The following is a 16,514-nucleotide window of genomic DNA, read 5'->3' as shown; positions in this document are numbered from 1 at the left end:
CGTATTATTTTTTGTTGAAAGAAACGCAGCTTTTTTTCAATTCAAAACTAGTGGTTAAATTGAAACAACAAAGCATTAAATTGAATCTAAAAATGCCATACTGATTAAAATTTGGATTTTATCAAATAAAATACAGATAATTTTTTATTCCATATATTTATTCTTACTTTTATGTACAGGTTAACAGCATAATTAAGCAATTCCTGGTAATTTTTATTACATTTATTCTAGTGTTCATCGTTTACAATAATCGTGTCTACGATATCTGCATTGCAGTCGTAGTAATTTGGGAGCCTCAAATAAATCTTATCCTCGAAACTATGTAAATTAACTGGTTTGCCAAATTTGTCCACGAATTCGTCGACTACAATTTGCGTGATCGCCGTTTTAGCATCCTTCGACAGGAGCTGTGTGTCGTTGTAGGTCCGTACGTTGCCACGACCCTTGTCCGAATTCTGAATGAGCGATTTCGCAGTGTAGTCTCCTCGATACTCCGGGTTAATCTACCGCGGCCACGGCGCGGGAAGCGAAATACTTAAGAACGCACGAAACGGCGACGAAAAATAATGCGACGAGTCACTGCACGTCGGATCACGCCGAAAGTAGGGAGCCCGGCGGAAATACTCCGGATTAAACAACTGCGGGCACGAAGCGGAAAGCGAGTGGTCAAGATTCGCGAAAGCTAATGTTTATGTTTATGTTTTGCTTTATAGTTTATGTTGGGGACACTCAACTGCTACTGTCAATCGCAAATAAAGTGAGTGTCGAATGAATTCAAGAAAATTCATTAAACATTTAAAATGATCGTTTATGCTTCAGCTGCTTGAGAACAAAATTATTTGTGTGTTATCATCTAAGTTATCATCTATCTGCTATTTATTATTTTAAGAAAAGATTTTTTTAAAGTAAGTACAGTGCAGACTCTATTATCCTAAATCTTGATTATCAGAAGATTCGATAACACTCAACCCCAGTGGTTTGTCACTTTTTTGTTTGACACTTTTTTAGTTTGTACCCCATTGGTTGGTCAAAGTCAAACTAAAAAGTGACGAAATGTCCCTTTTTAAACGTCGCTCACGCACACTATCAAAACAAACCGTTGGTTGTTTGTGTAAACTCCGCGTAAAAGGGGTGTCAAACTAAAAAGTGACCCCGTTCGTTTGACAACAGTTGGTGTCAAACCAACTAGGTTTGAGTGTATTCTTAGTGGTTTTTTCCACGTCATATGAATCAACTAATTTTAGTAACTTTTATTTTTTCTCCATGCAACATTGTTAGAGTCAATTTAAGTGCGTAAACGTTTAATTTATGGTTAGAGTCAATTTAAGTGCGTAATGGTATGGTTAGAGTCAATTTAAGTGCGTAAACGTTTAATTTATGGAAACAAGTCAGTGAACAGTTTTAAGTTTTAAAGTTTTATGGAGCAATGGAAATGTTTCGGATTTAAATAAAGACTCTTTTTTGGTATGCAAAACTAATTTCTTATATTTATTTCCTCAACTGAGAAGTCTTTGGCAATGAAAACGGAAAAATGGCAATGAATAATTTAATAATAATTAGTAAGGTTACAAATGCATTTCACTGTTTTTCAGCAGCAATTGTCTTATTTTCTTTGTTGACATTTCCATTTTCGATTTGCTTGGCAGGTTTTCCCGTTTTCACAATAGGAATGAACTTGTCCGTCTCTGGTGCTTCTGGCAGTGCCAATCTGGGAGCTTTAATGGTGAGCACTCCATCGGATGAGAGTGACGACGCTACCTTCTCCAGATCGTGTCCTTCTGGCAACTGATACTTTCGGACAAAGTGTCTAAACACGTAACCTTGCTCGTCCTGCTTTTCCTCGTGCTTTCCCTCAACTGTGACGTAATTTCCATTCATTTTAACGGAAATTTCCTCTGGTTTGAAATGCTGAACATCAACGCTGACTTGGAAGCTGCCATCCTTAGCCTGGTTTTCCTTTCTAACTTGATTGTACGGGCAAGATCGTTGGTATCCTCGACGGAGGGGCAAGTTATTAATGGCCATCAGCATATCATTTGGGTATGCTCTGGTGAAGAATCGTTCCCTCGGAAGCTCCATGAAATCGTCCAGGAAGTCATCCATGAAGCTGTCTCGGAACAGAATTGGGATGATCGACATTTTGCTTTTCAGTTTTTAACACTTTTTCTCTGCTCAACACTTGAATTTTATTGTAACTTTGTATTAAGAACTAGCTGCTTTTTTTCTTGTAGCTTTGCACACTTGCTCACTTTGCGCTGAACTGATGTCGAGCTGTGAGTGCTGGTGGCTTTTATATTCGAGCGCGGTATTCGGAGTTCATTTGAGTGGATGTTTCGAGAACCTGCTCGTGAATTCTGCATGAATCATTCTCAAAAATACAATGAATTTCACCTTAACAGAATTCAACAGAACCATTTTTTTTCTTTTTGAGATTTTGCTAGCAAAATCTCTATAATTAAGTAGTAAACATAGTTTACATTTATTATTTAAACCGATACTTTTAAGTCTCTTTTGTTTTTTTCGTGGGTTGGAAATTTGGCCTACAAATATATTTTTTTAAATTATTAAAACTAGTATTATTCAGCCATTAAAAGATTTTAAGATTGAGTTTAATCCATTGTCAAGTTCTGTCATTTAATGATAGAAAAAAAAGAAATTGCCAAGCTATCAAAAATTACTATTGCTGAAAAAACTAATTACTTTGCGAAAGTTCGAGAATCGCGACGTGTATTAAGCAAATCGCGAAAATATTCGATACATTTCCCGATTTTTCTACGCATGAAGATTCGCAAAAGAGCAAGTTGAATGTAGGTATGTGATGAATGAATGGAAAATTCAAGTGGAACTCACGAGATATTCCTAGAAAGTACTAGAAATTCAGGGTTTGCCTTATATATTGCAAGCAGAACTCACTGCTCGACATCAGTTCAACACCGAGCACGCAAGTGAACACATCAAGCGCAAACGTTACTACGTCGAAGAAGTTCAAGTTTTAGTTAAAGTTCTTTAGTTATCATACAAAGTGAAATCAAGCGATTCATACAAAATGTCCATCATTCCGATTTTGTTCCGGGACAGTTTCATGGACGATTTCATGCGTCCGAGCATTATGGAGAAATCATTATTCGATGATGAGTTTCCGGCAAATCTTCTCGTGGCCAACATACCCACTCGCCGAGGACCAAAACGACGTCGTTGTACGTGTGTCACCGAGAACCAACAAAACAATGCCGTTCAAAAGAAGTCCAGAGAAAGCTTCGAAGTCAGCATCGATGTCCAGAACTTCAAACCAGAGGAAATCTCCGTCAAAATGGTCGACAATTACATTACAGTTGAGGGAAAGCACGAAGAGAAACAGGACGAGGAAGGATTTGTGTCGAGGCACTTTGTTCGGAAGTACCGACTTCCGGAGGGACACGACCTGGAAAAGGTTGCATCGTCACTGTCATCCGATGGAGTGCTGACCATTAGGGCTCCCAGATTGGCACTGCCAGAAGTACCAGCAAAAGAAAGGACGATACCAATCGTGCGGACAGAGCAGATAGCTGAGGATGAACCGAAAAGTCAGAAAACAGCTGATTAATAAAACTTCGTATTTTCAGTATTTCAGACCATTCGATTTCACGTTTCTTAAATTAACATCGGAAAATAAAAAATATATATTTAAGTTCTAAAAATATCCGTTTTTTTTATTTTCAATAAATGAACATTCCGAAATGTAAAACAAATGTTATACGCTAGTTTATATTTTATTTAATTAACACATCACATACACAGCTTCTACAAGGACACAGATTCTCGACCATTTAACTCGCATCTAAAGGTCGTGTGATTGAATCTTAAGGTTAATGGCCCTACGTGTACAAAAAGTGGGGTTGAGCGCGCTCATCTTTAACAAATTTTTCAACCGCTTTTAGTCAGATGAAGAAATCTTAATCACTGAATGCCAATTAATGGGACTGAAACGCGAATTGTTTCGTTTCATACTTAATCATTAATCTCTATTTTAATTTGGTCGGGTAATAATCCATTCTGGACATCGTCCAGCTTTTTGCGGAGGTCCTCGATGATACAATCTCGGTCAAAAATGGCTTCTTCCATCTCGTTTAACTTTTTGGTCGTGTCTTCCAGCTAAAACAGAATATAGAATCTATCTATCTAATCTAGTAGAAATAAACGTAGCCAAAAAAAATATTTATCACCTGTGTTTTATATTCATCAACTTGGCTCCTGAGATCGGAAATTATGTCATCCTTTGCCGAAACTGCATCTTCCTCTGACATGTCTTCTTCTGCTATGTAGTCAAAGGACTGGGAAAAGTCTTCCTCAGAAAAGTCCTCCTTCGTAGGCTGAACACCAAAATAAGAGGAATCATTTTCTTGGGAGTAGGTAGTCGACAGGATTCTTGTTGCATGAGTCGTCACAGGGAACCGCAAAGTGGGTACAGCTGAAAAATTAAATTTAAACTTAATTTTAAAATAATAATAATATTAAATTCATGTATTTACCCTTGTTAACCAACCGACGGCGTTTATTCTTTTCTTCGCGCGCTCCAAGAAAGCAGTCGTCGGAAAAGTGCTCCGAGCACACCACACCTGTGTCGGTGCCACAAAACTCTTTCCATGCTTGTTTTTTGTCTGGATCACTTGGGAAACCGTGAAAGGAAATGGAAAGGTTTTTCGACTTAACGAATCTCGACGATAGTTGGCACACAACACATCTGTAGGACGGCATTTTCCCTAGCAAAGGTCGTCTTATGAAAAATTGTTTACGTTTTTAAAAATGAACACAGGCTGTTTATGTTGGTCAGCGCAACCATTGAGAACTCAAATTCAACTGTCAATCACAACTCATCTGAGTGAAGCGGATGAATCCAACTTAGTTCATTCGAAACATTCAAAACAGTTGCTAAGAAAATAAAAAAAAATGATAACAAAATTGTATTTAAATAAATATCTAAAAGAATATAATTTACCTGTAGAGGATTTGCAGCAAAGCTAAAAGACATATTTCGCCACCTATTAACAAATAGCGTAAACCTATGATTTTTTGAAAAAAAAAGTATTGTTGATTATGCATTTTTATAAAACTTATGCCGGATGCGGATGAGAAAAAATATTTCCAACAGTTTGGTGTACAATTTCCAATATGTGAAACTATTTTTCTTGTGTTCCAAAACAAGATTTTCAAAGAAAAAATTCACAAATTTTTGCACGCCCAAAAATTGATGTTTTTTTTTTTGAAGCAAAAAAACTATTCAAAAATAAACCTTTCGGATATGATAATGAAACACAATAAAATTCGTCACGGAATAAAGCAAATTTAATTTTAAGTTTAAGATGTTAATTCAAGACGATTGAAGCTCACTATCCTCAATTTTGATATCATCTATAAAATCAACATGAAGAGTTCCTGAATATGAATTTCTCGTCACGTCGTCCAGAGTTTTTCGAAGGTTTTCGATTACGCAATCTCGCTCGAAGATCGCTCTTTCCATCTCGTGCAGGGTGGCCACCAGATTTCGATTTTCAATTTCCCGGTTTTTTCCCGGTTTTCTCCCGAGACCAGAAGGAATTTTCTGGAATGTTTTTAAACCAAATTACAATGTTTTTTTAGGCTAACGTTGGTATCAACATACTTTTGGAACGCATACATTTGGTTCAAAGTTTGAGTTCCTCAAGAAAGCTTTCAAATATCTTGAGTACAAAGTAAGTAAGTTGAAAACGAAGCCTTTTTATCTGTTTCCAATCCAAACCTCTAATTTTTCTAATGATTGGGATTTTTCATCAAAAATAAAAATATAAAAAAACTTTTTATTTTTAGAATAACATTAATTATTAGAAAGCAGGAAATGGCATTTACAATTTTTGTAGAAAAGTTTTTTTGTAGAAAAGATTTGCAAAAATACATTGTTATCAACATTTATATAAATGCTCGTAAAGTTTCTTTGAAAAAAGGTTTTGTGTATTCAACAAGAACGATTCTTACAAGAATTATCAATTTCTGTGAATTAATTGTTATTTTTTGGTGAGTACTTTCTTTTTAACCAAAAAGTCTTTTTGAATCATTAGTCCAAACAAAAATGTATACACTTTGGCAGCAGTGCAGGAAAGTTCCATACAAATATAAAAAACGGTATCTTGACACTTTTTTTATCGATTAAGTATCTTCGGTAAGTTGATTGATGGAATAAATTTTCGAAAATAATTTTAATTTAGAAAAACTGTCTGAAATACCCAAAACACAAAATGGTAAAAAATCATAAAAAATGATCGAGCTGCAATTTTTCCAACAACACTTAAGGCTGGTACAAATTTTATTTGAAGTTTTTGTCCCTTCCTTCAAAGTTGCCCCGAAAAATCAGGGGGCAAAAAAAAAATATTTTTTTTCATAGAACATCTAAATTTCAATCGAAAATTGAGTGCAATCAGCTGAAATCTATTTAAAATACATTCCCCTGCGTTTGGAATCATTTTTAAGCATGTTTGGGTTGATTTAATAATCTTTTGATTTTTTTTTTTTAATTTTCGGTCTTTAATACGCAAAAAGTTTTTTCCGTACATTTTTTGAAGACTAATAATTGCAAAACAACTGAACTAGTGTAAAATGCATTTTTAAACACTTTTTGCATTCAAATGTTGAGACTATGGCTTGTTCTTTAATTTTTTTGTTATATTTTATTTTTTTGTTTTTTTACTCAACGTCCATGTACATTTCTTCAAATCAGTTTTCTTAGTAAAGCTTCAAAATAAAATGTTTTTCTGTATTTCTTAAACTATCTGCTGAAAATGCCAAGCATTTTGGAGATATTCTTTCTGTTAATTAAATATTCATTGACTTTTTTTATTTTTTCTTCCATATTTAATAATAATAATTTTGTATAAATTTATGATGACCGACGAATTGTTTTTGGAACAGAGATTTTTTAAACTGCCCAAAATATACATTTGAAAAATTTTCAAAAATAGTTTTGATTTCAGATTTAAACATGCTATTTAATAGTATTTTTTAGAAGTTGTAGCTTTTTTCATTAAAAAATCATTCTATTTTAGTTTTAAAAAATCGAATGGTTGAGAAAATTCTTTACTCCTTTCTTTGAAGGACAAATCTTGATCATTAAATTAAAAAAAAATCCTGATTTAAATTTTATGCACAACTTATATTTAAGCAAACAAAAGTCAAATTAACAATATCCAAATTATGAAACATATGATTATTTTTACAAATATTTTGAATGTTTTAAATTAAATGGCACAATTTACAAATTTGAAACAAATATTCGTAGAAAAAACAAAAAGAAAAAACTCTAAAACGGTGCACTTTATTTTAAATTTTTAAAATTTCTTAACGAATGCAAATTATAGGTTTATCATTCAAATATTTTTGAATATTTTTGGCACAATTTACAAATTTGAAACAAATATTCGTAGAAAAAAACTAAACGAAAAAACTCTAAAACGGTGCACTTTATTTTAAATTCTTAAAATTTCTTAACGAATGCAAATTATAGGTTTATCATTCAAATATTTTTTTTAAACATTTTCTGATTGGTCAAAAATAATTCGCCCGTAATTCACTGCACCTTAAATATGGTTGTTAGCTTTTGCTTCAAATCAATTTTTTTTTTTCTCTTAAATATTTCGTTTGAGGGTTTTCTGGCCCCCTGAGACCGCTCGTGGTACCCACAGGGGTACATGTGGTCGAGAACCGCTGCTGTAGAGGAAAAAAATGCTAGTTTTCGCGATTTATTCATTTAGAATAACAGGAATAATATTCTATTTGAGAAAAGAACATATTGAATACATTAAAGAGGGGCTTTTGTCAAAATTTAAATAAACTTAAAATATTTTCCCGGTTTGTCAGTCGAATTCCCGAGTTTTTCCCGGTTTTCTCCCGGTGGATAAAAATCCCGGGTTTTTCCCGGTTTTCCCGGTTTTTTCCCGAGGTGGCCACCCTGATCTCGTGTAACTTTTTGTTCGTGTCTTCCAGCTAAAATTTATAATGTTTAGCACAACAAAACAGAAAAAAAATATCAGTTCCCACCTTTGATTTATGCTCCTGCACTTGGGCCTTGAGCTGGGAAACTGTAGCACTCTGTGTTAAAATTATATCATCCGCCGAAATGTGCGTAGCTTCCTTCGAGTCAACGGACTTTGAAATTTCTGGTTGAATAGTTTCACTCAAACTCGATGAACTGTTTTCAGATAAAATGCTTGATCCATTTATTTTTACTGGGACTCGAATAGTGGGTACAGCTGGAAATTCCAATGAAATTATCATGAAATATTTTCAATGAAATATCACACAAAAAATACAAACCCCATGCAAACAATCGGCGACGTTTATAATTTTCATCACGCCCAGCAATAAAGCAGTCGTCGGAAAAGTGTCCCGAGCACACCACACCTGTGTCGGTGCCGCAAAACTCTATCCATGCTTGTTTTGTGTATGGATACCTTGGAAATGCGTGAAAGGAAACGGCAAGCTTTCTTTGCTTCACAAATGTCAACTTTAATTTACACACAATACATGTATGAGATGGCATTTTTTTTATCAAACAAAAATTACTTTATGCAAACTTAAGCAAATGTTAATGTTTTGGAAATTAAATCAGCTGTTTTAGATGGGTCACTCAGCTATTGAGAACTCAACTGTCAATGGAAACTAATGTGAGTGATGTCAACACAATTATTCATTCGTTTGAAATGGTGGTTTGTACGAGAAGCTTGAATTAATCTGTTTTTTTTTTTTCTAGGTAGCAGAGTTTAACCAAATATCATGAAAATATTCATTACCTATTTTAAAATAAGGCCGCCATTGGAAAGTTATTTTTTTCCAACATCTACTAACAATCCTCCATATATTTACAGAGCAAAATAACGAAACTCTAATATGTTTGGCAATATAAGGATTCCTTTTAAATCAGAGTATTTATGTGAAAAAGTGTGTACACCCCTTAATCGCTATATACTTTTTTGATGAAATTTGTGGAACGTTTTGTTAAGAAACTCATGCCGAACATTTGGCCACAGAAAGCTTATGAAAATATGATTTTTTCTAAAAAGTTCCTTTTGAGTTCCATAACAAAAAAAAATAAAAAAAACTTTGTAGGTACTTCTTTCGCAATATTAACAAATATGAAGTTATTTGTTGATAAATCACCGTTACTCGAACTTCCAAACCCCAACTTTCCAGAAAAAGAATTAAGATTGATTATAGAGTTAACTTATTGCTTAGTATAAAAAAGTAGTTTATATGACTTTGAATGTTCTATATAAAACTTATCATAATTTAACAACATTTTCGACTAAATGTCAACAATGGAGCACTTCCATTCGAGCAGTTTTTGCGTTTTTCTACAATGTATTTCTTATGGAGCGAACTGTCAAAAACTGCTCGACTGCAGATGCTCCATTGCAAAGTTTGAAGTAGCCTTTGAATCGTTAGACTGGTTGCAACGCGAAGTTTTATAATTGTTTCAAATTGCGAGCAGTTTTAAATTTTTAGAACTGGCGGAAATGAAACTAGAACACGGTGCTCGCAACGCGCTGATCTAAATGTTGTTTCAAAAAAATGCTTTTAATTGTGTGCGTATGATTATCAACACAGCATCATAGTGTGTGTGTGTAAGAATACGTGGATATCTCCATATAACTGATTTTTTTTAGAAACTGAGTTCTATTCCAGTTCCAAATCGTCTCACGTTTGAAACAAACTCGTCGAGCAGTTTTATTCTGGTTTCAAAATACTGCTCGAAAAATAAAACTGCAACTCCGCGTTGCGGGTGGTCTGTTTCAGTTCTATTTGAAAAATGAAACAGATAGAACAAAGTAGAGCCGCGTTGCAATCAGTCTTAGAATGGATTTTTCGTTGAACATTCGTACCAATCCAGAATTACGTAGTCGGAAAATCCGTCGGCATCGAACCGGTCCCATATATTCTTTTATGCACCATCGGATAGGGCATAACATTTCCGTCCAGGTTTTTTATCAAAAATAACACAGCTACGTGAATTTGGAGAATGGTCAACAAAATGTTTCCAAATGTAACTCAAAGTTCGTTACACATGAATGTTAGAGAACCTTCTCTAATAAATATGAGGCACTCACCACATGAATTGTTCGTGTGATGAGTGTTTCTAGTGAGTTCTCGAATTCGATCCAAAGTGAACCCTCCAGTTCATTCTCGAATCGTGATTCAAGCAGAACCCACGAGATTCTTCTCGAATCATCTCCCTCGAAAGTACTAGAAATGCCGTGTTTGATGTATAAATTGCCAGCAGAACTCACTGCTCGACATCAGTTCGAGGCAACGCAAACAAGTGAACACATCAAACACGAATAGTACCAAACACTTCAAGTCGAAGAATAATTTAATTTAATTCAATTGGAAAAGTGAAAACAAGTGAAATCGTCATGTCGCTAATTCCCCTCCTGTTCCGGGACAGTTTCATGGACGACTTGCTGCGCCCAAGCATTTTGGACAAGGCAGTTTTCGAAGATGAATTTCCGTCCGAATTTCTTGTGGCATTCAACGGCATTCCAACTCGTCGAGGAAATAAACGACGCTGCGCATGTAACCCAGAGGAAAATAAGATCGTTCAGAAGAAAATCAAAGAAGACTTCGAAGTCAGCATCAATGTCCAGAACTTCAAACCAGAGGAAATCTCCGTCAAAATGGTGGACAATTACATTACAGTCGAGGGAAAGCACGAGGAAAAGCAGGACGAGCACGGATTTGTGTCGAGGCATTTTGTTCGGAAGTACCGACTTCCGGAGGGACACGATCTGGAGAAGGTTGCATCGTCACTCTCATCCGATGGAGTGCTGACCGTTAGGGCTCCCAGATTGGCATTACTTGAAGCACCAGCAATGGACAGGACAATTCCAGTTTTACGAGCGGAGAAGACTGTTAGTGATAAATCGAATGTTAATGAATAAAATGTTTCTTTAGTGTATTTCTTTATGTTTATGCTTCATTACACTGTATAAATTTTGTTTATTTAGAGAATTGAGTATCACAAAAAGACTAAAAAAACCAACAAATTTAAACAATTTAGAGACTTCAGAACACTTTATTAATAAATAATTTATTGTTTCATGGACCACTTGCTAGCCGGGACCATGGTGTAGGGGTAAGCGTGATTGCCTCTCACTCAGTCGGCCTGGGTTCGATCCCAGATGGCCCCGGTGGCAAATTTTGAGACGAGATTTGTCTGATCACGCCTTCCGTCGGACAGGAAGTAAATGTTGGCCCCGCACTAACCTAAAAAAAGGTTAGGTCGTTAGCTCAGTCCAGGTGTAGGAGTTGTCTCCCTGGGTCCTGTCCTGGTGGAGTCGCTGGTAGGCAGTTGGACCAACAATCCAACGGTCGTCAGTTCGAATCCCGGGGTGGATGGAAGCTAAGGAGTAAAAAGAGGTTTGCTATTGCCTCAACAATCAAGCCTTCGGACACTTAGTTTCGAGAACGCCAAGGCAATGCTGTAGAGCGAATAATTTGATTTTATTTTTTTTGGACCGCTTGCTCTAATCATTAATATAGGGGAACTATACCCTTTCTCAGCCTATTTCTATTATCGGCTTATCAGCACTTTGATCATGAATTACAGCTTTCATAAAGTGTTTTTGACTGTTCCAAAGTAATGAATAGCTCAAATAAAAGTGAGCAAGCAACTCTCCATTGTTGAAACATCTGAAAATGTTGATTTAATAGCGGAAAACGGAAAAGTGATGAGAATTGGTCGAACGGCTTAGAGTGATTAGAATGGGCATATTTCCCCTAGCATCTTTTAGATAATTTAGTTTGATAAATTAAAAAAAAATGTTCGCTCTACATCATTTTCTTGGCGTTCTCGATTGAGAGATACCTACTCGAAACAAGGTGTCCAAAGGCTCAATTGCAAACTTCTTTTTACACCTAAGCTAAGAACTATTTTGTTGTGCTATATAAATTTAAAATCACTGATTTCTTTGAGTATAATCTTATCAGCTTAACTCTTTGTGAATTATTTTATTTCATCACTTTCTGAATAGAAAATAGCATAATATCAAGCATGAACTCCTTCAAACTGATTGAGCAAATTTTTTTATTAATTTAACTAGCGCCATAACGCTAAAAGTATATATGACCAGCAATTTGCGTCGAAATTCAAATTCAAATCAACGTGCAACGTCAATTCTTCCATAAAAATTGACCCAATTTCACTTCCGACACATGTCGCTTCACCAACATAAACGATTCCGATATGATTGACAGCGAAAAAATCTGAATTACACTTTTCGTAATGTTCATACTGCATTATTTCAAACATGTATAACAGTTCAATAACTCGTTTGGTGAACGCGTCGTACTTTGGCGCGAACCGAAAGGAAGTGACAAACCGCCTTGATACGTCTATATAGTGAATTCACCCCAGAGAAATGGCAGCATAGTTTACCACTCCGGCCTCTCTGCAAAATAAGGAAAGCAACCCAACTGATTGACTGGTCCAAGGCAATTTTCTTCCTGCAATAGGAAAGCATCAAAAACTTGTGGGAAAATTCAGGGAAAATCACCCGAGTTTAAACCACGAACCATGCTGCATTGCAAAACTGACAAGTGTATAAACCCGACGTGGTAGTTCAGCAAATCATAACAATAAATAGTGGTCGTAAAAAATAAAATGATTACCTTGTGATACGGTTGTGCACGCGGGAGGGTGATTGTGGATGGGAGTGCTGTGTAGAGGTTCCTCTCTTTTCATAGTTTGGACAAATAATCACGAACGGCTCAGTTGAGGAGTTGAAGGCGCGTGCGGAAAAACCCTGGCCAATGCTCATCCTTGCACACTAACAAATATGTTGTTATTCTAATTTATAACGCTTTGAATGAATTTTGAGAAAAAAATAGTTTTTTTGCGACAGTAAATGTATTTTGTGATACTTGGACAAACTTAAACTTGTCTAACTAATATAAAATATTTTTTTTATTCTTAGAGTGCACACAACAATTTATGATGTTCCATTTTATCGGTTTTCCCACGATAAAAGTTATGCTCTAGCTTGACAGTCCAACGTCGCTGCTCCCCCCACCAACCTACCCCAGCACGAATCCAACCTCACTCCTGCTAAAAGCACAGAATATTATATGCACCTCTGCTGGAATGCTCCCCACCAAGGAAAAAAAATAAAAACTTAAACAACAATCAGCACTGAACAGTATCGCGCGTTCGCTGGGTGCCCATGAATGGGACAGGCCGCATAGTTCTGCCACGAGGCCCCGGAACTATTTTAAAGTTCTAGTACAATTTTCGCATTTTTGAAGGTTACCCAACCGCTGTGGAACAACAATGGAATGGGGTTTCCAATCGCCAATCCACGGGGTTAAGGGGAAAAGGGTGAGGTTCTTTTTTTTTAATATTATTCGTTGGAATTAAGCAGCTCCAACCTGGCGCAAGGTGTTTCCGCGCCAATTTGAGTGGCAGGCGAATTTATTGATACATAATCGATAGCAAATTACGGGTCGGGTCGGGGTTTGTACCGCGCTGAGGTAGAAGCACCGGCCACACCCTCATTTGACTGCTCATTGCATTGATACGTATTTTTCCGATGTTGGACGATTGTTTCGATTTCGACCGTTCTGCTGGAATTCCAATCAACTTATGCTATTAACGTGAAGACTTCCATCATTGTCATGATTTTTCCTTCAAAGATATAAATTTTGCGTCGCTTTCAATATTTTGACAAAATTTCTTCAACAAGTTGTTTAGAATAGTGCCCTACACATGCTGATTCCTTTTGGTAACGAATATCCCATTCCTTGTTAAGTTATGGAAATCGTCATTAATCAATGATTGCCAACTAGGACGTCAATGACTGTGCCACAAAATTATATAAATTTTGAAGCACAATTGATTTAGATCAAAAATTCCTTAAGTGGCTTCAAGAAGGCAACAACCGGCACATGCTGATTCATTTTTGTGCAGAAATTCGTTAAATTGAATTTAATACACATTTTTTTATAGTGATGATTAATTTTCTTCGAAAATGATCAACGGCTTCACCTTAATCAATTTTGTTCAATAGCAGTTTATGAACACAATTCACCCCATTTGTCCAGATTCACCCAGGTGACGATACCTGAAGCCCTTTTCTCATATTGGAAATTTAAAAAACGGATGCTAAGATATTTTTTAAGGGGAATGTTATCAATTGGTGGACCATCTGAAGGTGTTTTGATAAAATAATCAATAAATTCTCAATTTATTGTGTGTGTGTGTTTTTTTTTTTTTGCATGTGAGCAATTCTCTTCCAAAACCAGAAATTGATTTTAATTGAATTTTTTTATTTGGCTCAAACTTTGTGGGGGCCTTCCCTATGACCAAAGAAGCTATTTTGTGTCATTGGTTCACCCATACAAGTCTCTATACAATTTTGGCAGCTGTCCTTACAAACAGCTGTAACTTTTGAGTGAATTTTCTGATCAATTTGGTGTCTTCGGCAAAGTTGTAGGTTTTGTTGAGGACTATTGAGGAAAAAATAGGTACACGGAAAAAAAATTGCAGATTTTTTAATCAACTTGTTTTCACAAAAACTCAATTTCCCAAAATATGTATTTTTCGATTTTCGGGATTTTTATGTATGTTTTGGGAGACAAAAACCCGCAACTTATAAGCCATAGAAAAACATGGTCAAAAAACCTGCCGCCGAGTTACGATTTTTTTGAAAAAAATGTGATTTTTGGAAAAAATTGAAATTTCATGCAAAAACAAAATTGAATGAATTTTTCAATGTAAAATTGAATTGGCAATCGAAAAGTACTGTACAGATTTTTTGATAAAGGGCTCCGTTTTCAAGATAAAGCCACCGAAAGTTTGATTTTAGCGAAATATTTGTAGTTTTTCGCTTTAAAAAAAAATAGTGATCATGAGTGACCATTTCTAATATTTTTTTTTTGAAAGGTTCAGAAAATTGGGTATAAAATTGTCTAAGAGACATTGAAGATTGGACCTCTGGTTGCTGAGATACTGCGGCTTTATGAATAAGAAACAAGAAAATTTAAGTTTTCTAAGTCTCACCCAAACAACCCACCATTTTCTAATGTGATATCCAAAACAATCAATATTACGCCCTTTTGAAATGTTAGTCTTGATTTAAAAAATATTGTTTCCGAAAATATTGTTTCCGAACAGATCGGAAAATTTCACAAATGTTTCATGTTTTAACATTAAAAATCGAACCATTAGTTGCTGAGTTATCGATATTAGAAAATTTCGACAATCAGTTATGGCCTTTAGTATTTGCACAACAAAACAGAATTTCCTTTTTGCCTTCCTCACTTTACTGAGGAAAGGCTATAAAATCACTCGAAAAACGAACTTTTTAGTTAGACCTCCTAGACCTACCTTCATTTGTACATATCGACTCAGAATCACCAGCTGAGCAAATGTCTGTGTGTTTGGCTGTATGTAGACATGTGTACCAAATAAATGTCACTGGAATATCTTGTCACAGGCTCAACCGATTTTGGCCGAAATGGTTTTAATCGATCCGTCTTAACGTTCCCTAAGTTGCTATTTAAATTCATGCAGTTTTATCATGTATTCAAAAAGTTATGTTAAAAAACTGTTTCATATTAAATTAAAATTATGGTAAAAAGGGTGTTTTTTTTTTCATTAAACCCTCACATGTTATATATATATATTATAGAAAGCATATGAGAAGACCTTTCTTGTGGATTAAGAATTTTCAAGATCTGACTTAACTATCTAAAATTACAAGCAGTTTCAAAAATGGTCTGAATTTACTTAACCTCAAATGGTCCCGTCTGATCGCCACGTAAAAAGCCTTGTAGGAAGGGATGCCATTTTCCTGAAAGGCGGTGTCTTTATAATCTTGACAAAAAGTCTGTAGGAAGTCTATTTTTTTTACTCGTCACTTATTTTTATTAGGACCTTTTATTTTTGTATTTTTTGTAATTTTTGTAATTTTTGTAATTTTTGTAATTTTTGTAATTTTTGTAATTTTTGTAATTTTTGTAATTTTTGTAATTTTTGTAATTTTTGTAATTTTTGTAATTTTTGTAATTTTTGTAATTTTTGTAATTTTTGTAATTTTGTAATTTTGTAATTTTGTAATTTTTGTAATTTTGTAATTTTTGTAATTTTGTAATTTTGTAATTTTTGTAATTTTGTTATTTTGTAATTTTGTAATTTTTGTAATTTTTGTGATTTTGTAATTTTGTAATTTTGTAATTTTTGTATTTTTGTAATTTTGTAATTTTTGAAATTTTGAAATTTTTAATTTTTGTAATTTTGTAATTTTGTAATTTTTGTAATTTTTAAATTTTGTAATTTTGTAATTTTTGTAATTTTGTAATTTTTGTAATTTTGTAATTTTGTAATTTTTGTAATTTTTGTAATTTTGTTATTTTTGTAATTTTTGTAATTTTTGTAATTTTTGTAATTTTTGTAATTTTTGTAATTTTGTAATTTTGTTATTTTTGTAATTTTGTAATTTTTGTAATTTTGTAATTTT

At 34.6% G+C, this 16,514-nt stretch overlaps 4 protein-coding genes across 7 annotated transcripts; 2 read left to right on the top strand and 2 right to left on the bottom strand.

Moving 5' to 3' along the window:
• Positions 1-1,457: 1,457 nt before the first annotated feature.
• On the bottom strand, positions 1,458-2,291 carry LOC6037265 (protein lethal(2)essential for life). The gene has a single exon (XM_001847141.2). It carries the CDS (start codon positions 2,137-2,139, stop codon positions 1,579-1,581), a length of 561 nt encoding a protein of 186 aa, XP_001847193.1. The 5' UTR covers positions 2,140-2,291; the 3' UTR covers positions 1,458-1,578.
• Positions 2,292-2,902: 611 nt separating this feature from the next.
• Positions 2,903-3,656, top strand: LOC119770532 (protein lethal(2)essential for life-like). The gene has a single exon (XM_038265584.1). The coding sequence runs from the start codon at positions 3,047-3,049 to the stop codon at positions 3,581-3,583; it is 537 nt and encodes a 178-aa protein (XP_038121512.1). The 5' UTR covers positions 2,903-3,046; the 3' UTR covers positions 3,584-3,656.
• Positions 3,657-3,667: 11 nt separating this feature from the next.
• On the bottom strand, positions 3,668-8,632 carry LOC119770528 (THAP domain-containing protein 2-like). 4 transcript variants are annotated; one of them, XR_005278873.1, is made up of 6 exons: positions 8,320-8,632; positions 8,044-8,255; positions 4,976-5,039; positions 4,509-4,739; positions 4,203-4,447; positions 3,668-4,131 (listed from the first exon to the last, which is right to left on the bottom strand). XR_005278873.1 is itself a non-coding variant. In XM_038265579.1 (3 exons), exons 1-3 carry the CDS (start codon positions 4,732-4,734, stop codon positions 3,988-3,990), a joined length of 615 nt encoding a protein of 204 aa, XP_038121507.1. In that variant the 5' UTR covers positions 4,735-4,949; the 3' UTR covers positions 3,668-3,987. The 4 variants fall into 4 exon arrangements, 1 of the variants encoding a protein (XP_038121507.1); XR_005278874.1 differs by having other exon boundaries at positions 4,976-5,018; XM_038265579.1 differs by lacking the exons at positions 4,976-5,039; positions 8,044-8,255; positions 8,320-8,632 and having other exon boundaries at positions 4,509-4,949.
• A 1,671-nt stretch (positions 8,633-10,303) lies between these two features.
• On the top strand, positions 10,304-10,957 carry LOC119770533 (heat shock protein 23-like). The gene has a single exon (XM_038265585.1). It carries the CDS (start codon positions 10,416-10,418, stop codon positions 10,938-10,940), a length of 525 nt encoding a protein of 174 aa, XP_038121513.1. The 5' UTR covers positions 10,304-10,415; the 3' UTR covers positions 10,941-10,957.
• The last annotated feature ends 5,557 nt before the right edge of the window (positions 10,958-16,514 follow it).

This window comes from Culex quinquefasciatus, chromosome 3 (genome assembly GCF_015732765.1).
Source record: "Culex quinquefasciatus strain JHB chromosome 3, VPISU_Cqui_1.0_pri_paternal, whole genome shotgun sequence".
Lineage (NCBI taxonomy): Eukaryota > Metazoa > Arthropoda > Insecta > Diptera > Culicidae > Culex > Culex quinquefasciatus.
This window is presented reverse-complemented; position numbering and strand designations above follow the sequence as displayed.

Excerpts from the sequence above, each read along its gene's own strand:
- LOC6037265 (XM_001847141.2), bottom strand. The coding sequence starts at position 2,139 with ATGTCGATCATCCCAATTCTGTTCCGAGACAGCTTCATGGATGACTTC.
- LOC119770532 (XM_038265584.1), top strand. The coding sequence starts at position 3,047 with ATGTCCATCATTCCGATTTTGTTCCGGGACAGTTTCATGGACGATTTC.
- LOC119770528 (XM_038265579.1), bottom strand. The coding sequence starts at position 4,734 with ATGCCGTCCTACAGATGTGTTGTGTGCCAACTATCGTCGAGATTCGTT. Across the intron at positions 4,448-4,508 it reads CCGTCGGTTGGTTAACAAGG|CTGTACCCACTTTGCGGTTC; the intron begins GTAAATACATGA and ends TTAATTTTTCAG. Across the intron at positions 4,132-4,202 it reads TTGATGAATATAAAACACAG|CTGGAAGACACGACCAAAAA; the intron begins GTGATAAATATT and ends ATTCTGTTTTAG.
- LOC119770533 (XM_038265585.1), top strand. The coding sequence starts at position 10,416 with ATGTCGCTAATTCCCCTCCTGTTCCGGGACAGTTTCATGGACGACTTG.